Consider the following 24,249-nt stretch of genomic DNA (forward strand, 5'->3'; position numbering starts at 1 on the left):
AGCCACTGGACCAAGCAGACCCGCCCCGTGGGGTTGCATCTGGCTGTCACCCACACAAACACCCACGTGAGTGCCACTGGCACAGCTCCTGCTGCCGAGATCCCCGGCAGTGTCTGAGTTCTGGCCCTTTCTGAACCTGATTTGCCTCCTCTTTCTTCCATTCTTGGAGTTCCCCTCGCATCTCCAGTGAACCCCTGTGGGCCCAAGGCTGCCAGAGACATTCTGGGCCCGAGACCAAATAACTCTTCCTCTGGCTTCTCCGTGCCGGGGAGACACATGCACACTGGCCCTCCCCGCTGAACCTTCAGTGGGGAAAACTTTTGGAAGAAGGCTTGCCGAGCCAGCAGGCCCCTCCTGCCTGGTCAGCCTCCCCTCGCGGAGTCAGGGGAGGCGGGGCCCCCCCCCCCCAGGCTTCCCCTCCATCCTAGGGTTTGGAACTCCCTTCCCTCAGCCGGGTGGGAAAGCCTGCTGCAGGAAGGGGGGACAGTGTGCGCACAAACATTTTAATAGGAAGCAGCTTTGAGGGCAAACTAGTTCAGCGTCAGATACAAACTGTTTCCAAATGTGCTTAGCATGACACTGGCCGTGTTTGCAGAACATTTTCGTTCTGTATCCAAAGGCAGCATTTTGTCTGTGCAGTTTTTTCCCCTGAGTAGCTGAGAGAGAGAAATGCGGAGAAGGAGAGAGGGAGGGAAAAGAGGGCTCTTCGCTCACTTCAGGCCAGAGTGTGAGGCAGAAATACTGGGAATGGATTGAAGAAGGTAAGAGGGGAAAGTGGCTTGTGTTGCAGCTGTTTCTCCAGCTGTGTTGATTAGCAAACGCAGGGGAGAAGAGCACCCGCCCCCCCCCAACGATTGCAACATTCGGGTCCTGTCCTATCTGTCTGCATACAACCCTTGACACATTTCCCGCCACCCTCGCAGAGAGAGCTTAACCCCTGCAGGTCTGGCCCGACGGGGTGCCCCCTCCCTCCACGCCTCACCCACCCTGCTTGGCCACCCGCTCTGCTATCATCTCCCCACCTCCGTCCGTGTCCCTCTGGGGATGTATAACCCCTGAAACAGTCACCTTTCACTGTTTATCCCTCCTCATCTCCTTATCATAATTACAGTTGACTTATTTATGTGTTGATTTAAGTTCATCTTCGCTGCTAGAGTGAGGGACACACCTGTCAGGTGGTAGGTGGCCCCGAGTAGGCAGTGTCCCAAGTGTGAATGTCAGCGCCCTCTGCTCAGAAGGACGCAAGGCCTGTCCCTGTGCCCCCACCCCCCACCCAGGGCCTTGTTCTGTGGGGGCAGGGGGGCAGGGGAGGGTGGAGGGAGAAGGCGCCTGGCTGGTGAGTGAGGTAGCTGCTCTCTGACTGATTTTCAGATGAGACGATGGGGCACTAGCCAGGTTGCAGAAGCGCCCGCACCCCCGCAGCCCCGCCTGCCCCCTCCCACCGCTGTCTCCTCTGACTTCAGCCAGTGCTCCTCTCGCTCCCCAGGGCTGCCTGGGGTTTGGACGGCAGCCGGCTTTGCCGGGGCTGCAGCAGCCTGTGGTCTTCGCGAACTCGGGGAGCTGGCAAGGTGTCAGGCTTCCTGTGGGCGCTTTTCCCTGACGCCAGCAGCTGGGGAAATATTTGGAAGCAGCCTTGTTGAGGCTTACGAGGTGGGGTGTTTTTCTTTCCCTCACCCCCCAGGCTTGTGTCTGTCTCTGGCCACCTTTTGGGCCAGGTGCCACCTACAGACCTGTTTGAAGTGGCTGAAAGTGAGACCTGGGGGCCGGGGTGGCTCAGCTCTGCTGAGCTGGCTGCTGGGCTGCTCCGTGTGACATTCAGAGCTGGGGTCTGGGGACGCGGGGGCTGGTGCCTTTCTCCTGAAACCCCTGTCCGTGGCAGAAGAGCAGGCTCTGGTCTCCTCTCAGAATGTGGCTCTGTGTGTTGGGAGGGGATCGCCCTGAGCTCTCTGAGTGGGGAGGGTCCAGGTGTCCCCCAGGCTTGTCCCTGGGTCAGTGCTGAGACAGAGAGTGGCGTGACTCAGGCCGGCCCTCCAGCCAGCTCTCCTCAGACCACCTGACCGTGAGAAGGCGCTGACTAAGCCCCAGCTCACCCAGAAGCGCATCAGGTAACAGAGAGCCCGCTCTGGATGGCTCCCCATCTTCCAGCCTGGCCTCTGGCCACAGCCACCCTCTCATTGTGTTTTTCCACGTTGTACTCCTTCCCCCTCCCTCGGTGCTGGTCTCGGGGTATCGTCCCTGTCCTTTCTCTCCCCAGACTTACAGAGCTGCCATTAAATTTGCTAAAGAAGCCACAGACCCTGCGGATGTTCCCAGGTTTCCATTACTGTATTGATTTTTACCATTTTTAGGGGATGGGAATCAATAATGCATTAGGCAGCGGCCACCCAGCTGGAGGAGGGGAGGGTGCTCCACCCCCTGTGCAGGGTCTGGGGGCAGAGGAGGACGAGCTCAGCTGCCTGCTGTTCCGATGGCATTCAATGTGGAAATGCTTCAGCTCCCAGACTGTCCGAACCAGGCCCTTGTGTGTGTTCTCTGGCCCTGGTTCAGGAACTCGGTTGATTGAAGGAAATTCTTTGGCTCTGTTTTTCTCTTAATATGGTAATGCCTTTTTTCACGCTGGCACGCTCTCTTCAGGAATTGGATTAACACTATTATTTATGGTTCTGGTAAAGCGGTTGCCAGGTTAGTGGCTCTGAATTTATAGGTGGCCGATGGGGAATGTCTCCGGTCCTTTTCACGGAGGGGGACGTGCACTGGTGCCATTGGACAGTTTAGGGAGTGGGGAACAGTGTGTTAAGAGTCCAGGGCTGGCCACCTGCAGCTTGCAGCCCAAAGCCAGCCCTCCATCAGTTTGTGTAAATAAAGTTTTATCGAAACACAGGCACATCCATTCCTTCAGGTAGAGTCTATGGCTGCTTTCAACCTGTAACGGTAGTGGTGAATGCTTCAGATGGAGACCATATTTATTTACTTTTTGGCCTTTCACAGAAAAACTTTGTCAGGCCCACTGTGAGACCATTAACCCCCAGTCCTGGAGCTGCTGAGGGCACCAAGACACAAATATGCTCCTGAGACCCAAGTGAGGCGAAGCCTAGGTGACCAGAGAGGCCGGTGTCATTTGCCTTTTCTCTGCGGGGGACTGTGCGCTTTTGCCGTGGCTGCTGCAGCGGTTTTGCTGGGTTACGTAGAGACAAGGCCTTCTTACCTGTGTCTCTGTAACGACATGAATTCAAAGATGCTTTGCAAATCATTGTCCAGTTCTATTTTAGTTATGTTTTATTCTTGTTTATTCTTTTACAGTTGTCCCAATTTTTCCCTCTTCACCCTCCTCCGTCCTGCCCCTCCTTCGCTCCCAGTCAGTCCCCACCCTGTTGTCCATGCCCCTGGGTCTATTGTACATGTTCTGTGTCTGGTCCCTTCTTTCCACCCTCCCCCCCGACCTGCTTCCTCCTGGCCGCTGTCCGTCTGTTCCCTGTTTCCATGTGTCTGGTTCTCTTTTCCTCGTTAGCTTATTTTATTGATTATATTCCTCCAACTTTAAATCATAATGATCTCTTAAGGTCTGGTCTGCTCATCCTTTCACGTATCCTTTATTCACTCACAGATTCTATCAATATTAATTGAACCTCTATTTTGGGTGAACCGGGTGTTAAGCGCTGAGGATGTATCATCAACAGGGAAGAGCCATTAAGATCACGGTCTGGGGCGGGGAACAGGTCAAGTGGAATACATAAGGTGAGTACAGAGGAGGAAGGAGCAGGGTGAGAGGTGGAAGGCACTGGGGGCTGGGAAGAGACCTCCCAGCCAGTGTAGGTGCTGACAGTGCACTGATTGGAAGAAGAGAGCGCCAGGCGAGGGGAGGAGTGGGGGACTCGCATCCTGGAGACCTGGACTGAGGGCAAACCTGGTTCCCCGAGAGCCCGTGAGAGCCTCCCAGAACACAAGGCGTGTGCCTGTTTAGCTGGTTCCTCTTAGTGCTGTCTACACTCCTCACTGGCCCTGCGTCTTTGGGGTTCCCGGTCACACTCTGGGAAGCTCCCGGGCCTTACGGAGCCTGGCTCTCGAGGGGCCCCGGTGCCGAGGGCTTCTTGTGAACTGCCCACCCTCGTTCACGGCAGGGTGGATCCTGGTTCCCAGAACAGTGGCGAGGAAGAAATGAGACTTCCAAGTTACTTTTGTTAATTAAGGCACCAGAATCTGATCACGAGAACACGGGACTCACGGTATTTTCCTCTTTGCGTTGGCTACCAGGCCGCTCATTGAAACCAGTGGTCCCGTGGTGAAGAAATTCTCTATGGCCCCATTTTATGTCATGAGTATGTATTAAGTAACTTCTTTTACTATGCCCTGTGGCATGGACCATTCAAATTATTTTTATCTAGGGGAGGTTGTATATAAGTTTAAGATTTTTAAAAAATGAATTAGAAAGAAGCTAGATATCCTGGTCAACCTCTTGGCATGTGGCCCAAGCCCCAGGTGGCCACAGGCGGTGAGGAACCAGTGTGCCTTCGGCTGAGCAGACTCAGCATGGCTGTGGCCTGGTGGGCGCCGAGCCAGACAGAGCGAGACCGTGGCCCTTCCCGGCGGGGATCTGGTCGGTATAAGCTGTCCCCTTTGCTCCCCTGAACAAGGGCCAGCACCTTGTAGATAGCTGGAAACCAGCCTGTCCCCAGAGCCAGCTACCCAGGCTGAAACCCTTGGCCTGACTGGCCCCGATTCTTGGGCTAACCCCACTTTTAATATCCCGATAGGTCTTTTAAGACCCGATTTGTTGACTCTTTCATTATTCACTTTCACATTCATTGATTCTTTTTTCTTTTTAATATTTATTTATTTACTTAACCTTAGAGGAGAAGGAGAGAGGGAGAGAAACATCAATGTATGGTTGCCTTTCGTGCATCCCCTGCTGGGAACTGGCCTGCAGGGAACTGGCTCGCAACCCAGGCATGTACCCTGACTGGGAATTGAACCTCGATCCTCTGGTTCACAGGCCTGCACTTGATCCACTGATCTACACTAGCCAGGTCACATTCGTTGATTCTTATGAATGTTTATTGGCCGAACAAGATGACGTCAGTGGGCAGAAGTGGGGATCACAGGGGCTGACGTACAGGGAGACGGGCCTTAGACTTGACGGAGACCATGTGTTTGCCTCCTCTGGCTGCCGCAGAACGTACACACGCACTGGCCATGGCGCTCCCACCTCCAACTGTTAATTTTGGACTCAGGGAGCGTCAGCGAGGCCAACACGCCTTGCCGTAGCTCAAAGGAGACTGAATATCGTGGTGTCCATACGCGGGGACCCCCATAAGAGGGGACGGTTGTTTCATTTTTCCATTTGCTCTTTCTCTCCTTTTTTATTTTTGCACAGCCCTCCTCTGTTCTTTTTCTTTCTCCCTCCAGCTTCCCAGTTCTCCGGTCTCTTCCACCTGAACCCCTCCCACGCCTGTCCCTGTCCCCTTCTCCTACCTCTGTTCTGCCACCATAATGTGGTCACCGGGGAAACGGTGGCGGCGATTTGATCCCACCCTCCATCTGGTCTCTGAGTGTGTTGGTGCTCTCAGCCCACATTGCAGATTCTTCCTGCCTGGGCCTCTCGGCTCCTTCGCCTCACCCACTGCTCACCTGCTGTGGGGAGCCACCCTCCCTTGGTCGTAACCTTGACCTTGTTATCACTAATGACTTCCACCCTCTCTCATCTGAATCCCAGGCATCTCACTCTTGGTCCTCAACCTCTTCCCCTGGCAAGGAGGCCTTCTGGGTATGTGACCCGGGTACCCACAGGCCCTGTGCTCAGAAGGGCCCCCTGGTTTAATGTTCTGGGGTCACTGCCCTAATTTGTGCTTTGTCAGTGAAGTTTCGTGAGACAATGGAGTGTGTGCTGGGGGACAGAAGCCTTGGCTCATACCTTTCTCCTCCTGCCGCCTTCCTCCCCAGGATGGGTGCTTGGCCTCCAGCTCCCTGTCCCCTGAGAGCCCCTGGCCCCAAACAGCAATCACTGCTAGTGTGTCCCGGTGAGGAAGGAAGTTGAATGCCCTTGAGGTTGTCTGTTCCCTGTGGGTTGGGCCCTTGGGTTGGGGAGATGTCCGGCTTGTCCTCCCCACCCCTGGCTGGCCCGTGCATGGGTCTGTGCAATAGCTGTTGGGCAGAGCCCTGGGTCCTGGGCCCTGCGGTCTGCACCTGCCCCATGAACATCTGTGCCCCAGGGAGTGCGACCTTACATAGCAAATTTTTAAAAATCGGGACAGCTTAAGAGAGAGAGGGGCATGGAGGGAAAGGCATAAACTTTATATTTTAGTGCCTCTGCTGGCCCTTTTTAGTGCCTCTATTGGCTGGCATCTGTGTTTTTATTTTGCCCTGAGCCATGCAAATTCTGTAGCTGCTCCTGCCCTTAGTAGCTCAGCCCCAGCAAACCTCTGCCTTGCCTGGGCCCACAGTCCGCGGCTCTGCTCACCCTGCCAGCCCTCCCGGGCTCACTTCCTTCCTTACCAGGCTGGTCACTGGCTCGCAGACCAGTCCTAGATGCCGGCATCCCCCTCGATTCCTCTGCTGCCTAGTGTGCTTCTCCTTAGCAGGCTGGCAAGTTCAACGGCAGTGCCCCTTGCTGGGCATGGGGGACGTGCTATTTTCCCCATTGCATATTTTTTCAAGAAAATGAAAGGTTACCATAACTGTTTCCAGAAGGCACATTGAATCACTCTGTTGAGTCACAGCCAGTTGCTGCAGCCTTAGCTTTTGAAGCAGACCCTCAACACACTGGCCCAGCCTGGAAGCGAGTGTGCTGGGCAGCTGGCGGAGGCTGTGGCTTCTGCAGATTCAGCAACAAAAATATTTTTGTAATGGGAGCGCTTTCTACTTTTCAAAGAAGAAAAAGAGGCAGTCGACTCGCCTCGTTAAGTTAAAAAGAAAGTTGCCAATTTTTCCTTTAGCTCCAGTGGTTTTTTTATTGCTCTTGTCTCCGAGCCTCAGGGGAGGAGGTCGCAATGAAGTGAGCACTCGGGCTTGGTAGGCAAAGCCCAGCATGGACAGAAGCTGAAACAGGGGCGATCACTGCTGAGGCAGCACTTTCTGGAGTGTTCCAAGAAGCTGTAGGCGTTCTCAGGGGTCATCTGACCCTGTTGGGGAGTTGTATGAAAGATTTACTAAGGACTCTCGTGCCGGCTTTGATCTTGACCATTGAACTGTTGTCTGCTAATAGGCTTTTTGGGAAATCAGCCAGGTCCTCTGTAAAGAACCCTAACTGTCAGAGTGGGCGTGGCCTTGGACATCCCCAGGCTCTACTCCTGTATTTCAGAAGTGGTGAAACCAAGACCCACAGAAGTCCAAGTGGCCCAAGGTCACGGGGTGAGTGGATACAGGACCAAGACCCAGTCCAGACGCCTGCTGCTGCGGATGGTGTGATCCCAGACACTCGGGGGCCCTGGTGCCGTTGTGCCTGTGTGAACTCGTTTTGTCTGTCTCCATTCTGCACCACTCTTTGTGACTCTGAAGAGGAGGCGGAAGCAAGCCATGGGCCTGGGGGCTGTGACTCAGCTGAGCCCAGCTTTTCTTCCCCGGGGGGTTCCAGCCACTGTGATTCACAGCAAGCAGCAGGGGCCCGGGCCATACATAGAACCCTGAAGGCAGCGGCTGCACGCAGGCTTGTCTCCACGCCCGGGCGGACTTGTCTGAGGACGCTATGGGCTCCCGCCAGCGGAAGAAGAGCATGGCCCCGGGATGCAGGAGCTCAGCTTCCTGTGGCAGGTCTCTGACATTGCCTCAGGTCCCCCATCACCCTATTGTGTGACGTCTCTGCTCCTGTCCCCTGCCCCTGTGGCCCAATCCCGGCACAGAGCAGCTGTTTCTTGCTGGCCAGCTGTGCTCTGAGCATCTGGGCCAGTGGGCAGGGTGGACTGGATGTGAGAGCACCCGGAACAGGAGCACAGAGGATTCTAGTCCTGGTGATGCTGCCACCTGGCTGTGGGGCCCTCGGTCCCCTGGGGAGGGGAATGGGCACAGGGCTTGTCCCCTCTGTCTCATTGTGAAGGCTGAGGGAATGCCAGAGCCGGGGGCACGCAAAGCGTCCATGTGCAGCCTGCGTTTGCCTGTGACTCTGCTGGGACCACTTGTGCCCTGCAAACCACCACTGAAAATTCAAGGCCACCGCTTTCCTTTGCAGCAGACTTCTCCTCTTGCCCCCACCCCATTCCGCCCCAAACCCACATAAAACATACTTACCAGAGCCCATTCTACACATTGTTGGGTAGTAGGGTCACCACTCTACAACGAACCATCTCCCCCCAAGTTCGTTTTAGGTTCACTCCTGTCCCACCCATTCCTAAAGTAGGCCAACCCTGAGCCAGCAAGGCTGTCACGAGGCCACGTCCCCTCACCAGTGGGTGGACGGGGGGCAACCTTATGCCTCGTTGCTGGCCAGTGACCCACGATGAGGAATGTTCAGGGCCCGTCTGGATCCTCTGCCCTTCTGAAGAGACACCCAAGGTGAAAGGTCTTCCCTTCCTCTGGGCGTTGTCATGTCTTTACATGATGCCTGGCACAATGACAACCGTCTCATGACCGTGACAACAGGCCAGTCAGACAGAAGGAGGGAGCCTCTTCTTCTATTGTCCTTGAGCCTGCCCTTGGACTAGTGGCTACTCACTCTATTTCGAGTTGGGTTTTCTGTTACGTGCAGCTGAAAACACCCCCATGGCTGCCCCCAAGTCATTTTGGCTGTTGATCTATATTTAGCCCTTATGGAAGATTCTAGGCTGAGCTGACCTTGGAAATGGAGACTTGGATTTTGTTTATTTCTAATGCTATGCACTCTGGTAGCTTGTGTGGCTCTCTGCCCATCAGACCGTGAGCCTGGGGGGCACAGGCGGGTTTCACCGGTCTTAGTGTTCACTGTACCAGGTGCTTCGGGGATGCTGGGTGAGCGCTGGCTGAGAAAGTTCCCTTTGGGGTTGGCAGTGTCCCCAGGAAGACGGCCACCGGGCCTGCTGGTCCTCATTTGTTACAAACGAGGACCTCGTTTGTTAGCAAACGCCAAGAGCCTTCTTTAATCTGCCCAGCCACCAGCCTCCTCCAAGTTTTAGCATTAATACAACCACACAATTCATATCCCACCTGCAGCCAGTGTTTAGTAATTTAACACAGTCCCAGTAAGTCTGGAGTCTGCACCCAGGACTCTGTACCCAGGACTCTGACACCCTCCCCAGACTCGTACTCCATCAACGTGGGTAGCAGTCAGCTGACAGCTCAGGTGTTAGGTGGACTTGTGTTTTCTTAGTCACTCTCATTGGCCCTGTCGTGAGGAAGTCGTTGGGCATCAGTGAGGGCTCGCAGAGTGCAGGGGGTGGGGGTGGGGTGTGCACTTCAACGCAGAGGACCATTTCCTCTGCTGCCTCCCAGGCTCCCCGCTCTCTTGAGCACGAGGGTGGCCTGAGGAGCTGAGCTGTCCCTCATCCTGGAAGGACTTGGACCAGTCCTGAGCTGCGGGCTTTCTGGGTGGGGCCTGAGGGCTCCAACGTAGCTCTGACGCAAAGCCCGGAAGCTTGGCCTTGGCCACCTAGGAGCTTTCCTAGCTTCCTGCTTTGATGGACTTGGGCTTGCGTTTTCATCCTCCAAGGGGCTGGAGCAGCTGACGAGCCACTGGCCTCTTTCTCCCCTCTCCCCCTGCCCTTTTCAAGGGCCAGGTGGAGGAGGACAGTCTGCCCTCTTCCACTTAGGAGGCATGTGGCGAGGCTCTGGAGAGATGGCAGCAAGGCTTGGGAAGTGGCCGTTGGGAGGGGACTGGCATCTCCAAGGGGGCCTGTGGCCGGGCCTGCGTCAGAGGAGCTCAGGTGGCGCCTGCAGCTGGGAGCCTGGGGGTGCTTTGATGCGGGTGGTGCAGGCACCTGCCTGCAGACAGCGCCGCAGGGTCTGAGCAAGAGTGAGCAGCAGCATTTCACGTGGGCAGGTCAAGGCCCAGCGTGGCTTTGCGCTTCTGGCGGTATCTGCATTTCATCTGCCTGAGTTCCCCCGTGGAGTATATGTCTAGACAGCCGTGGAATAAAATGCTCAATTACTGCACAGGAATTTGGCCAGCCATCCTATAGCTGCACTGAGCAGACAGGCCCGAGGTGAGGATGGGGGCACAGAATGAGCCCTGCTTGGCTGTGGGACAGATGGGCAGCCTGATGCTTGTGGGGCTAGCCAGCTCCCCAGAGCTGGCCCCCAAAAGGCACTTCGGCTGCAGGCGGAGCCATAAACCTGGCTGGGCCACACCTCTGCTCCATGTCACTCCCTTGCGAAGGCCCCTGCCAACACTTAGAACTCTGGGTCAACACGCCCTAGGAGAGCAGGCCTCAGAGCTGGGGAGCCTGCCTTCTCGTTCGACCAAGCTGCTCATTGGCTGTGAGAAGTTGCTCCTCTGAGCCTCAGTTTACATGTCTGTGAAATGGGGGGAAGGGTGCTCTGTGTCCCCAGTGCTTTGTCATCTGGGCCATAAACAGTTCGTTCCCTTATCTTGATTCAAGCTTCCTGTCATGCCCCTCCCCTTGTTACGTGTCTACTTGCTTTTTCTTAATGATTGTCTGTTGTGGGTGAAACGTTTGGAGGAATAAAAACTTGCACAAGGTGAGGACTGATGTCGCCCACCGGCACAGCTTCGACTGACCAGCCCTGGAGACCTGCGCTTCCTCCTCTGTGCTCAGTGGAGGTCTGTTTTTGGGGGTCTCAACGCATCGCTGATGTCCGCTTGTCTGACCCCACGTGGTTGCCTGAGTATGGGTGGCTTCATCGCACTGGGGCCACGCTTGTCCACAGGGTTCCCTGGGCATCCCCCAGAGGCCTGGCCCCACCCAGCCAGCGTGGCTGAGCAGCCTGCAGGCCCTCGATGTTCTTCCCTCGTGGGGGTCTCTCCCTGTGTCCTCACCGCTTCGGCACACGCCCTGCCTCAAGCGTTTGCCTCCTTCCCTGTCTCAGGCCCTGGGCTCAGACTTGGAGAAAGAGAGTTCCAGAGAGCCCTGTCTCTGGCTGCTCAGCCTTCTAAACGCCCTGAGGCCTGGGAGCCTGGGTCTGGCTGCCTGCCCAGGGCGTTGGGGTGGGGGGCGCTGTGGAGGTGGAGTGGCAAGTAACTTTCTGATGTGGTTCCCAGCTTGTGGCTGAGCTGATGTCGGCCAAGCCCACCTTTCTGTATTTGAACTTGATCGCGTGCACTGAAGTAGGTGAAAAGCCATGGTTATCTTGGGTAGCCAGATGGACCCAGGTCCAGGGGCCTTCACCGCAGTGTCCCCTCGCTTACCCCTCAAGCCCAGCCCTGAAGGCTGTTCCCAGGCCCTGAAGGAGCAGTAGTGTCCCCAGGGGGCCTCCCCATCACTGACGCGGACTCCTTCCCACCCACCCTCTGCCCAGCGACTGTTGGATGAGGTCACTCCTGGCAGGGGTGGCTGGCATGGGCCCAGGGTAAACAGGCCTTGCTGAGCTCGCTGGTGTGCCTGGATGCTGGCCTGGAGAGCTTGGGGGGGGGGCGGGGCGTGAGGCTGCAGGCCTGCCCCCCTCCAGAGCAGCGCCGTGCTCTCTGGCCTCAGGCGACCCCAAGGTCAAAGAGTCACTGTCAGTGCAGACCTGTGGCACCAGGCTTCTCCCAGGGAAGGTGCTGGGTGACTAGGACTAGCTTGTGGGACATCAGTTGGTGAGGTTTCCGCCACTGCATCTGCACAGACCCTGATGCGAATAGCGACAACCAACACTTGTGTGATGCTTGAAATGAGCCAGGATTACTCAAAAGATGTTCAGATCTGAAGTTGCTGAATTCTCACAGCTAACCGATGAGATGGATGTGTGACATGATCCCCATTTTCTAATGGGGACACTGAGGACCCAGGGTCAGAAGTTCAGGCTGGGATCTTGTTGGGTAGCTTGGCCAGGGGCCTGTGCTCTCAGCCACCATGCTGGACCAGGCCTCTCAGGGTGTGCTGGAGGGGTATCCCTTCTCCCACCTCTCCCTTGAAGTCACCTTCAGGGCTTAGATCCTTACTTCAGCATTCCTTTCTCCTCTGTGACCTCACTGGCCCAGCAGCTTCCTGAGCGGCCCCTCCCTTATTGGGGTGGGGAGGGGCATCTTGGTGGCAAGGTGTTGCTGTGTGTGGTGGCTGAGGGTCACAGCCCTGGGTTAAGTTCCTTAACGCTATCTCACGTTGCTCGGAGCCTCAGTTTCTTCATCTGTTAAATGGGCCCCCTGTCACCCTGCCTCGTCTGCTGATGTCTCCTCCATCCCTGGTGGAGGACATGCTGAAGCCCCGCTGGTTTCCTCCCACCCAACCCTCCCCGACCCCCTTGCTCCTTTCTCTTTGGAGGTGGACAAATAGGAGGGACCTTGCATTGCAGTTGGAGTGAGGCCTGGACCAGAGCGCTGCCTCCCAGGCCTGGTCCACATTGTTGGGGGCAGCTGCTTGCTCTGACTCAGAACAAAGGCAGAAGGGGCTCCTTGGCTCTAGGGAGAAAAGGAGGGAGGGAGGAAGGGAGGGCCTAAGGCCGCCTCGATGGAAGCCCTGATGGAAGCCTCGCTCTCTTCGGTCTGGTGACTCGAGCTGGCGTTAGCTTGTCCCATTTCGGTTTGAACTCCACCTCGTGTGCATGTTTGGGGCTTCGACTCTGCCCAGCCTTCACAGGGCACCCAGGACCGGGCTCCCTGGGCTAATCTGCCTGCCTGAGCCAGGAGCAGAGGTGGTTTGGAGGAACTTCTCCGACAAGGGGAGCGCCCACCTTGTGGGTTGTGGCGTCTGGGGTCCCGGATACCCTGCTGCCCCAGCCCCATCTCTGCCCCTCGGCATAGGATGCACCAGTGTGAGTCAGTGCAGCCCCGGCCCTCGGTGCCCCCGACTGCCTGGGACTCAGGAGGACGCGCCTGTGGTGAGGGCCCGCAGCTCCAGCCTGCGCCTTCCACCCAGTGGCACGTGGGCTCAGTATCCCCCCTGGGCTTTGTGCTCCAGGGTAACTCCAGGCAAATCTGCAATGTGTCTCCCTCTGTCTCCTGGTCTCAAGGTTTCAGAGTAAGACTGTGCTGATAGCTTTGAGACCTGCTGAGCCCCTAAGGTGGCCTTCGGTAACCTTCCCATTTTCCTTGGCATGTGGCTCCAGAGCTCCTACAGCTCATGGCAGTGAGTTGGTTACTGCGGGTGGGCAGGGCTGTAGGACTGACCCAGGTTCCCGCAAGGCCTGGCGTGTCCGCGTGCCCACCATGGCTCAGTGTGCACGACATCAGTGCGCATATCCGTGCTGTTACCAAACGCAGTGACGCCAACGTTGTGGTTCCAGGGGAAGCTGCCCGTGCTGCTGCTTGGCCGCTCCTCAGAGCTGCGGCCGGGGGAGTTCGTGGTCGCCATTGGGAGCCCGTTTTCCCTTCAAAACACAGTCACCACCGGGATCGTCAGCACCACCCAGCGTGGCGGCAAAGAGCTGGGGCTCCGGAACTCGGACATGGACTACATCCAGACAGACGCCATCATCAACGTGAGCCTGGCCGCGGCCACCTGCTGGGGTTGGGCAGGTGTTTGGAAAGCCGGGCTTGGGGACCAGGGGTGGGGCCCGATCCTCTAGGTGCCAGCAGAGGTTTGGGGCGCCACCTGAGTGTTACCCCTCCACTATCTGATGCCCAATCAGGCCAGGGGTTGCTTGCTCCATACTACCTCGGAAGTGGAATCTTTTTAAAATCACATTTTTCCACTTCAGTGATCTCCCAGTAGGGTTGCCGTTTGTAAAAAGCAATGCTTTCTCCCCCCTACATCCATCTAAAATAAACAAGAGACACAGCGTTTTGTGCACTCGCCGCCTCTGATGGGTTTTGCTCCCAAGCTTTCTGGTGGTCCGCATGAAGGAATGGGAAGAGAACGAGCCACGCGGATTTCCAGCCCCCGCAGCAAAGTAGGGATCCCACAGGTCCGTACTGTGCAGACTGAAGTGCCGGCGCACGGCCGCGGTGGGCCGCCGGGCTGCTTCCAAGAAAAAGTTGTGTTGGGTGTTTTAGGGAGTTCATAGTTGGCCTCCGAGCTTTGGAGGAAAAAAAATCCACTTACGGCATATCTAAAACTTTCTGAAAATGGTTAAGGTCCCTTTTCTCCCAGCAAAATATTAGGAAGGCAGGAACAAATCACAGGAAAGAACCTGTACTCAGAAACCTGCCAGGCAGTGAAGTAGATTGGAGCAGGGAAGGGTGCAAACTCTAACCTCTGGATTTTTGCTTAATTTCAGTATGGAAACTCGGGAGGCCCATTAGTGAACCTGGTAAGGCCCTTTTTAAAAACCTGTGTATGTGCTATTTTTCTTTTGCTTTCTTTTCAGACATGAACTTGCCCAGCATGTTAATTCTTTTAAAGTGAAATCTATGAATGTACTGTATCCTTGCAAATGACCCTTCCTATCTTTCTGCACAGAGTAAGGTGTGCTGCAGCCCAGGGTTGTAAGTTATACCAGGGGACACACTTGTGTTTCCAAGTCATGAGTAAGTGCAGTGGCATTCAGGTCCCCTGCCGGAGTAGCTGGAGGAGCAGGCCTTTACTTTGAAGGTGTCAGCAGTTCTGACCTGTCCCAGGAGGACGGCTCCTCCAGACGGAAGCCTCCAGGCTGCTGGAGGAGCCGTCTGGACTTGTCCACAGTCTTTGTCTTGGCCAGGAGCCCTCCCTTCAGGCCTGGCTGGAATGAGGAGTTACCCCACTGTCAAAGATGTCACTGAAGCCCCAGGAGCTGACTGTCAGGGCCAGGGCACAGCTGAAAGTCTCACTTCTCATCTGCAAGGGACGCAACCGAGGCCATCTTTAGCAAGGCCCGGGGTGGCCACGCCTCCTCCAGGGTCCCCTGGGGTTGGGGACGGCATTTCAGTGCTACGGGAAGTGTGCAAGGAGTGATTTATACTCTCTTGGCTGGTTTCCCTTTCAAGCCTGAGTTGAACAAACCATTTACCAAGAGTATTCAGAGTGATGGTCGCATGGCGTGAGGTGAGGTGAGCTGTTATTCCCGGATCATTTCCGACTGAGTAGCGTTGACTAAACTGGATTTATCTGGAATCAAAGCACTCCCTGTAGACTGGCTTCTTCCATGACTTCAAGCTAGTCCCAGACAAGCAGAGGAAATGAGGCCATTGTGCACCCCCTCTGCCCCCACCCACCTCTGCCCCGGGCTGCTGTTGGAAACTGCATTTCTGGGAATGGAGCAGGCCATCCTGATCCTCCCAATGAGCAGAGCAATGCTGAGGTCATGGAAATGGGAGAAGCAAGGGGTGTGCACAGCCACCCCAAGGACTCCGAGGTTTGGGGACCCTTCCCCGTGAAAGGTCAAGTGCGTGTCATGGAACTTTCTGGCCCAGGCAGTTTCTACTGCATGGTGGCCCCTGAGACAGCCAGAGCGGGTGTGGGTCTGCCCTTGCTGAGCGGGACTTAACGCTGCCTAAGTGATGCCCGTCCCCTGGGCCCCCTCAACCCCTCCCCCCACCCCACTCAAAGACTTCTTCATCAGTACAGATCCTCCGTTCTCTCTTGGGGTGCATCTTCAGGTGAACCTCGGGGGCTCAGGAAGCCCTTTCTGTCTTGCCTTTCAGGACGGGGAAGTGATTGGCATCAACACTCTGAAAGTGACAGCCGGAATCTCCTTTGCCATTCCTTCGGATAAGATTAAAAAGTTCCTGACGGAGTCGCACGACCGACAGGCCAAAGGTAGAGAGAGGCCCCCACAGCCGGTGGCAGGGGCAGCCGAGGCTTGGCCGCTGCTCCGGGACTTGGGGCGGGAGAATGGCCCACCAAAGACCCCGAGACTTTCAGCCAGGAAGGGAAAGGGCTGCGTGTGGTGAGCCCCCGTGTTAGGTCGCAGAGATGTGCCATTTGTGACCTGAGATCTGGGACACTTCACACGGGTTCCTGTGTGCCAGGCACCATCCTGGGCGATGCCTAACCCTCGATTCTCGATTCGCTCGTGTCGTTTAGTTTCCGTGCCCTCTCAGGAGGGGTCATCGGTCCCATTTGACTAAGGAGAAAGCTGAGGTGTGGGGAGATCATTCCATGAGTGTTTATGGACCCATCTGCTCGGGGTCAGGCTGGGGGTCCCTTGCAGGGGTGTTGTTTACCTTCTACCTGGGGGAGCGGGGAGGCTGATGGTGGACAAATTAAATAGGAGGGTTTCAGATAGCAGGACATGCTTCCCAGAACAGGAAGCAGGGTAGTGGCTAGGGAGCTGGGGAGCGGGGGGCAGCCGGGGGCAGGGACAGCCGGTGCAGGTGGTGTGGCTGGAAGCAACTTCTAAGCTGGGGCCTGAAGGAGTGAGAGCCAGCAGGTAGGGATGTCGGGGGAGAGCGTCCTGACGGGGGGCCAGGGCGTCCGCCCTGGGCACAGCGTGGTGAGCCCCGGGCCCCACAGCAGGCCTGCCAGCTGGATGCGGTGAGCGCTCAGGTGCGGAGCGAAGCCCACCAGGGTCACCGCTGGCCGGGGTGAGGGGCACATTAGCTGCAGGGCGGACAGTGATGTTCAGATCTGGTTGATGTGTTTGAAAGGTCGCTCTCGGGGCTGGGAGGTGACTCAGGTGGAGGGGCGGGTGGCAGTTGGGAGACCAGGCAAGAGGCTGTCCCAGTTGCCCAGGCCAGGGTGGACAGATGGGGCCACATCTGGGTTTGTAGGGAGGCTGGAACCCCTATCAGGTGTCAGGGTGGCATCGAGAGGAATCAAGGACCACACCCAGGGTTTTTGGCCATTAACTGAAGTGACAGGACTTTCCAAGGTCCCACAGCCAAATCTGAACTGCAGTCTCGGTCTGTGTCCCCATTGACCCTGACCTTCTCCACTGCAAACTGGGGGTTGGACCTCATGGGTCCTGGTGTCCCCAGCACAGCCACCAACCGTGCTGCCCTCCGTTGTCCTTTTGTTGTCCCACCAGGCAAAGCCATCACTAAGAAGAAGTACATTGGCATCCGAATGATGTCGCTCACATCCAGGTGGGTAGCAGGATGTATGTGTGTCTATGTCTAAAGTGTAAATGAACCTGAACTTCAGAAGGTGCTGGCTGGTACCCCTAAAAGAGAAACTCTACACTGCTTTAAGATCTCTCAGTCTCTGATTAAAACTGTGCCACATTAGGAAAGAGGGGGGGGTTGCTATCCTTGACCTCTTGCTTTACCTTTTAGTTTGTTTTTGTGTTCTAAAAAGGGCCTTCCTTCTAGAACATTCTGCCCTCCTCTTTGAAGGCTGGTCTGAACAGCAGGTGGTGTTGGTCACTCTCCCTCAGGCCTTGCTTTCGCCACTCGCTCTGTGGAAACCCACATTCCGGGAGTGCCCCGGGCACCTCCCTCCGTGCCAGCGCACCCCGCCCCGCCAGCACTGCTCTGCCGCCTGTGGGCCGAGGCTCCAGGAATGCCAGGCCAGGCCCAGAGGTTGATGGGCTTGTTTTTCTGAGCTGGTGGAAGTTGTGGCATGTGGCCGCCAGGCCCATAACATGCTGGTGTTTTTCACCCTTGGTGAAGAAATCTGATGTAATCACATGAATGTTGGTAACCAAGGGCGTGGTTGAAATTGTTGTAGGTAAACTCAGCAAAGGGCAGAGCATGTTCATGTAGACATTACTATATTATTATTATAATTAATTATGAATTAACTGTGAACCTATATGAGAGGCTTGATACATATTATGAATGCTGGTACCTTTCTTAGCCAAGACTAAAATGGGCAGCAGTTCTGGCCTTGAACTATGGGAGACAGAGGTGTCAGCCTGGGGTCCGGCCTCCTGGGTTCTCGTCTGAGCTTGGCCAGGTCCTGGTTTGTGACCTTGAGACTGACGTGGCCTTGAAATGCCTTTGTTTCCTGATGTCCAGGATGAGGATACCATTGTAGGCATTTGGGTGTGTGATGGGGACCGAGTGGTTTAACGTGTGTCCAAGTGGGTGGTGACAACGAGCACAGCCACAGTGACACTAGCCACTGTTCGTCACCTGCTTGCTCTGCACCAGGGCCTGGTGCTGCAAGCAGGTGATTCCATCTAATCCTCCCAACAACCCACGTCACAGAGCTGAGCCATGATCCCCCTTTAGCATTTGAGGAAACTAACGCACAGAAAGGTTAAGCTGCAGCCCAAGGTCACACAGAAGGTGACAGAGCTGAGGCTTCAGACAAGCCAACTGCTATCTGATGCTGACTCCTTGAATGGTAGCTACTATCAGTTAATGAATAAAATTAATGATAATGATGAAACACTTCTCCTACTGTTACCTGGTAAATCTCTGAGTCTCATGGACAGGAAATTTAAAGCAGAATCAGGTTTCCTGGAGGGATTTTACTTTGGACTCAGGGACAGGAGGAGAAGCCGGGTGGGAGCCGGGTCCCCGCAGTGGAGGGCCTGTTGGTACTTAATGTCAACACGGGCTTTTTCTCCTAAACAGCAAGGCCAAGGAGCTGAAGGACCGCCACCGAGACTTCCCGGATGTGCTTTCGGGAGCATATATCATCGAAGTGATTCCTGACACCCCCGCGGAAGCGTGAGTTGGAATTTCTTTTCCTTTTCCGAATACCTTGTAGTCCCTGGGGGTTGTGGGAAGGGCTGTGCCCTTTTCACGTCAGCTCAGGTGATTGTGAGGATCTGGACAAATTGGTTGGACGTCCTCGGTCAGTCCTGCCAGTTGGGCCTTCCTCCCTGGTTCCGCTTAGGACTCACCAGCAAAAGGGAGCTTCCTGCCTTCCAAAGTCCTCGATTCATGAGGGGTCATCTAGATGGAAGGAGCTGTGGGCTCACGATGAGTCTCCGGACAGGCCTGGCTGGGGAAGAGGGTTTAAGGAGCAGGGCCCCTGTGCCTCCTCCTCTAATCGCGTCTGTTACAGGTCCGGCCAGGCCTGTCCATGGCTCTAGAAGAATAACCAAGTACCAGCAGCGAAGTGAGATGGGAAGAAGTAGCGCAGCCTACAGTCAGGGTCTGTCACCTGCACTGACCTGACACCCAGAGGAGGGCAGCCGACCAGGGGGCCAGGTTGGGTGGGCTGCCTGCTCTGGGACCACCCAGAGGTTAAGAATAGGTTTTGCATTTTAAATGCTTGAAAGCACTTTAGATAAGAATAGTATTTTATGACACACAAACATCATGTGAAATTCCAACCTCAGTGTCTGTATGTGAAGATTCACTGGAACACAGCCCTACCCAATACAGGAAATGTCCTCGACGGTGGCTTTGAGGGTAACAGCAGAGGCGAGTAGCTGTGACAGAAGACAAGTAAGGCCCACAAAGACTAAGATGTTTCCTGTCTGGCCCTGTGAAGAAGTAGTTAGTTGGCCCCTGTGCTAGACCATTAAGGCTGGGACAGCTTCTCTGATGCTGTCATTCACAAGAGCTACAGTTACAGCAACAATGACTTGGAAGAAGTGTCCCCTGAGAGAACCATTCCACCCATCCCTGTAGGAACGGCTCTGTGGGCTGTGATGCCCATTACAAGAGAGTTGGCCTTGGCCATGGCACATGGCGGGTAAATATGGCACATCTGTGCCTCCTTTGTGGTCAGTCTGCCGTGGGTCCCACGAGTGCTGGCAGGCATTTCTGTGATGGACTTGATCTCAAAAGGAAATAATGCAGTCCTTCAGGGGTTTAAGTCACATAAGTTCACGACCACCCACCCTGTTCGCCTGGGGCTTCTAGGTCCTAAACTGCACCTCTGCCACTGTCAAGTCGGTCACCTTTCCTGGCACTTAGACTGGAGGAAGGACAGCATCACAGTTGTTTTCTCCTTGTGTTGCAGCGGTGGGCTCAAGGAAAATGATGTCATCATTAGCATCAATGGACAGTCGGTGGTCTCCGCCAACGACGTCAGCGACGTCATTAAAAAGGAAAACACCCTGAACATGGTTGTTCGCCGGGGCAATGAAGACGTGATGCTCACGGTGACCCCGGAGGAAATCGACCCGTAGGCAGAGGCATGAGCTGGACTTCATGTTTCCTTCGAAGGCTCTTCCTTGGACGGTGCACAGTGACTCTGGGCTGGTGGCACGGGACGCCCAAGACTCTGACCGCCGTGTTGCTTGTTCAGCAGAAACACCCTGGCCAACGGACCTCTCCTTGATAGTGTGCAGGCAGAACCCATGTACCTTGTAGGTCCACAGGCAGAGACTCGCCCTCCTGTATCGTATGTGCGCAGTGTGCTTTTTCTTGCCAGCCTGGACCGTTCCTGCTTATTAGACAGCCAACATTCGTCTACTTCAACTGAGTCATCATCCCAGTCCCAGGAAGGCCATTGATGTAACGCGTAGATAAGAGGAAAGCCCCAGGGGAGCCACAGCGGCCCTGGGCGTGGGTTTGCTTTCCTCTGAGTCAGCACCCAGAGCAGGTAGATGCCGACCGCAGGAGGGCGGACGCTGGCTTCCACGTGAGCCAAAGTTGCCTCTCTGGGCCACCTCCTTGGAACTGGGAGCACGATGGCTTTGAGTTTGAGCTATTAAAATACTTCTTCATACTTCGCTTTCTGGTGTGCTTCCTTTCCTTTCCTCAAACAGCTGGTTGCAGCTTCTTGGAGGCGATTATAGGGTCAGCGGGCTTCTCGTGAAACTTGTCCACACAGCATTGAGCTTGGAGTCATAGCAGTTATTTCAGAGTCACCCTGTGGGGCTTCCTGGTGTCACGAACGTCCATGCCGTCTGCCCTGGCTTTGTGAAATTGGACTTGAGGGCAGCTGCACTTGTGTCTGGGGCTTTTCAAGCTAGAAGGAGTCAGTCAACCTCATCCACGATGCAGTCAGTCCGCACAGGGTTTCTGGGCCCCTGCTCTGCACTGGGCTCAGGACCCAGGGTACAGGCTTGAATGCGGAGCAAAACAGACCCCGCCCCTTTCTCCCCAGAGTTCGGTCAAAAAGCCAGGCCTTTTGTTTTTTGAAAGGGAGACACTGCAGGAGACTGGCATGTGATGAGAAACTGTCCTCAATCCCCAGAAAGCACAGGCCGAGGAAGGCAAGTCCACTTGTTTCGGGCTCTGAAAGAAAAACAGACCGTAAGCCTTGGCGGGTGGAGAGCAGGGCGGCCCGGGAAGCGGCCCGGAGCAGGCACAGCCTCGGGCAGCTGGAGGCGTCTCTGCCTCTGCAGAGGCTTCCGGGGGCTCGGGGAGCTGGACCCAAGAAGCCTGTTGGAAAACGTTAGCTTGAAAGTCTACACAGGTCTGAGCCCTGAGGGAGCACACACCAGAGAGGGGCATGTTTGCAGCAAGAGCAGACGGTCAACAGCCCTCTAAGAGTCATCAGGCAAAAGGGGGGCCTCAGACTGGATGGAGGTTCAGTTCTCCAGGTGGAGAGCTTAGCCCTTCCTGGATCGATAGGACACTAGGCCCTCTGAGATCAATTCAAAACAGGAGAGGCCGTGGAAGGCCCACAGCCCAAGTGAAACGTAGGAACAATCCAGTTCAGCAAAGGCCTCGTCAGTGTTGACCCGAGGCAGCTGAGCAGCTGTGTCCGGTGCAACCCTGGTGCATCCCTCTTCCCTCCGCTCAGATGACCTCATAGGGGCCGGAAGGAGCTGGTAAGTCCTTTCACTGCTGGCGTCCCCTCCCTGTCCATTGAAAGAGGATGATGACTCAGAGCGGGGCCTGTGGCTACAGACCCTCCTCCTCAGCTGTTTGGCCTGTGGGCCTCTCCCCTGGGTGGTTCCCGGGGCTGAGGTACAGCCACCGTTGGGGAGGATGCGCTGGGTGGCGCCCATCTCTCTCCAGCCTGTCACGCTTGGGAGGTTACAGATGGTCCCTCTGGAAGGAACGAGCCTGGCAGCCGACTGGCCTGAGTCCTCTGTCAACACTCAGCAGCATGTCCCTGAGCTCCAGCGGCTCTGGGTGGGGTTGGAGATTTGCCTGCATGTGCAGTGGCATCCAAGGCCACAGACACGGCAGCTCAGCACACGCCTTGGGGCATCATGAGTTTGGCCCATGGCCGCACCGCCCCTCGGGGTCCTGGGCCTGGTGAGGATCGCACCGACCTGCGGGGCTGCTCGCCCCGCATCCCACACTCATCCTTGTGGCTTCTGCAGACCTTCCAGGACATATGTTTCTTCTTCGTCTTCTTTTAAAAAAGAAAAGATTTTAGAGAAAGGAGCAGGGAAGGAGAAAAGAGGGAGGGAAGCGCGGATGTGACGAGGTGTGAGAGAGAAACAGGGAGGAGTTGCTACTCACTCGCACCCCGCCCCAGGACTGAGCCCGCAACCGGGGCATGCGCCCTGACTGGGAATAAAACCAGTGACCTTTGGCTTTGAGGGACGCGCCCGACCAACTGAGCCCCACTGGGCAGGCCTGTTTCTTCTTGCTTTGGGCTGTGTTGGAGATTCTGTAACATCAATAAGCCTTAAACCTGGGAGGCAGAGCTGATTCAAAAGAGCGTGGACTTCAATGCTACTACCTGTGTATTACTGGCTGGGTGACCTTTGAGCCAGCTCCTTAACCTCTCTTTGCCTGTTGCCCATCTGTAAAATGGGGATAATCATTGCACCTACTTCCTGTGGCTGTTTGGGGATTAAATGAATCAATACATGGCACTTGGTAAGCGCTCCCGTAGCTGGCCGCATACGTGCCGGGAACCAATGGCTTTGAGCCTGCGTTTCCCCTGGTGTGAAACGGGGACACTAACAATGTCTGCCTGCCCTGGAGTGGTGAGGGTTCACCATAATGGCACTGGGCCACTAGGTAAATACAGCTGCTGGCTGCTTTGGTGATTAGCCTGCTATTGTTCTGGTCTGTAATGACAATCACAGAAGCCGACATCTGTTGGGTGGTAGTTTGCTGTGTGACAGACGTCAGCTTGAGCATGTTGCCTTTGTTAGCTGGTTCAATTCCTCAGCTCCACCCTCAGGTAGTTGCTAAATTTATCCCTCCCACAGGCGAGGAAAGTGATGCTCAGAAATTCAGCATCTTGCTCAAGTCACGGAGCTAACAAGTGGGGGGCTGTGAGCCCGGGAGGTCTGAACCCATGGCCTCTGTGTGGTGCTCCCCACTCACCTTTACCTTCAAAGAACCAAGACTCCAGGTCCTTCCATCTCTGCACTGGCCTGGGCCCACCTCCGCTTCAGGGAGGTGGTCAGGCAGCCCCCACTCAGTGTGTGGTTCTTCCTGGTCCTCTCGGGCCCCCAAACAGCCCCACTGGCTGGTGACTCAGCAGCTACCCCTCCCCCCTGTCTCTTTCCCACTCACCCTTGCCTCTCCCAATCTCCGCTCCTTCGGCTCTGGTCCTTTGCGTTCAGCTTTCGCAAAACTTCCAGTGTTGCCAGTCACAGGGCTTCATTTCCCCAGCACATTTGCGTCACCTGAGGGTCCCCATCCAGCCCTGCCCTGGCCGGGAGAGAGGCTCCACATCAGATCTGTGCCCTGAGCTTCCTGGGCCCTGCAGAGTGGGAGCTGTCCTTCTCTTTCCTGGCTGCATGTTTCCATCTGAGAATCTGGAAGCATGCCCATGTCTACGGATGATGAAGAACATGCATTTTTATTAGGACTTGCATGGTGCTTCCCCTGCCAGGCTAACACTTCAGACAGCCCTGAGCCTCGGGCAGTGGCAAGGAGGGTGCTAGGCAAATGCCACAGGAGCGGGGCCAGCCTCACTGAGGTTGTGCGGAAGAGAACTATGTCTGGGCGAATGGGCCAGTCCAGCCAGATTCAAGGTTACTATGGAAGCTGCCGTCTGCCCTGAAGGTGGCGATCGGTGAGGTCAGAAGCATGACGGCATCAGAGCGGCTTTGTGCCAGGACAGCAAACAGGTTTCTCCTGTGGCCTGACAGTGCCGATCGATTGGCAGGGACCGGGCTGAGCGGGTTGTGTGACCTCACTCAGCCGCTCGGGGATGTAACTGGCAGGCAGGCTGGAGAGGGCGGAGCTGTCCTCACCTCTGGGCCACCTATTTCCCCCACTGACTGCCTGGCCCGTGTGTGGGGGGGTCTCACACAGGCCACAGTGCCGTCTCCCACAGCCATCTTCATGCCACAGGTCACTCCCAGCTCTCCTGCAGGGACCCCATGTAGTTCTAAAGAACCGTCACCAGAATTAGCTCCTAACATGTGACTCTTGGCTGCCCAGATCTGAGAGGACCATCAGGTTGCTCATCAGAGAGCTATCCCTGGTTTAAAACAAGTGTGGTGGGTTCTATTTCTTAGTACCCACCCAGCCTCAGCCCCCAGGGGCACTTAGCCACAGCTCACAGAAGGGACCCTGACCGCCAGGCAGGAGGCCAGTTCTTGGAATCCAATAATGCCCGCGTGTTGGAAGCACACAGCAGAAGGGCCCCGGCTTTCGTGCGGTGCCAACAGGGCCACTGA

The 24,249-nt window shown here is 55.8% G+C and overlaps 1 protein-coding gene across 1 annotated transcript in view; it reads left to right on the forward strand.

The window, feature by feature from the left end:
* The window catches only part of HTRA1 (HtrA serine peptidase 1), a 46,291-nt gene extending 25,862 nt beyond the window's left edge, over nucleotides 1-20,429 (forward strand). Inside the window, exons 4-9 of the mRNA XM_037164857.2 lie at nucleotides 13,282-13,476; nucleotides 14,215-14,247; nucleotides 15,557-15,671; nucleotides 16,882-16,939; nucleotides 18,377-18,472; nucleotides 19,719-20,429. Coding sequence (XP_037020752.1) covers nucleotides 13,282-13,476; nucleotides 14,215-14,247; nucleotides 15,557-15,671; nucleotides 16,882-16,939; nucleotides 18,377-18,472; nucleotides 19,719-19,887 — 666 coding nt within the window. The 3' untranslated portion in view covers nucleotides 19,888-20,429. The remainder of the gene's footprint in view (nucleotides 1-13,281; nucleotides 13,477-14,214; nucleotides 14,248-15,556; nucleotides 15,672-16,881; nucleotides 16,940-18,376; nucleotides 18,473-19,718) is intronic.
* Nucleotides 20,430-24,249: the final 3,820 nt, after the last annotated feature.

Source organism: Artibeus jamaicensis, unplaced genomic scaffold (assembly GCF_021234435.1).
Source record: "Artibeus jamaicensis isolate MK-2021 breed Jamaican fruit bat unplaced genomic scaffold, CSHL_Jam_final contig_490, whole genome shotgun sequence".
Taxonomy (NCBI): Eukaryota; Metazoa; Chordata; class Mammalia; order Chiroptera; family Phyllostomidae; genus Artibeus; species Artibeus jamaicensis.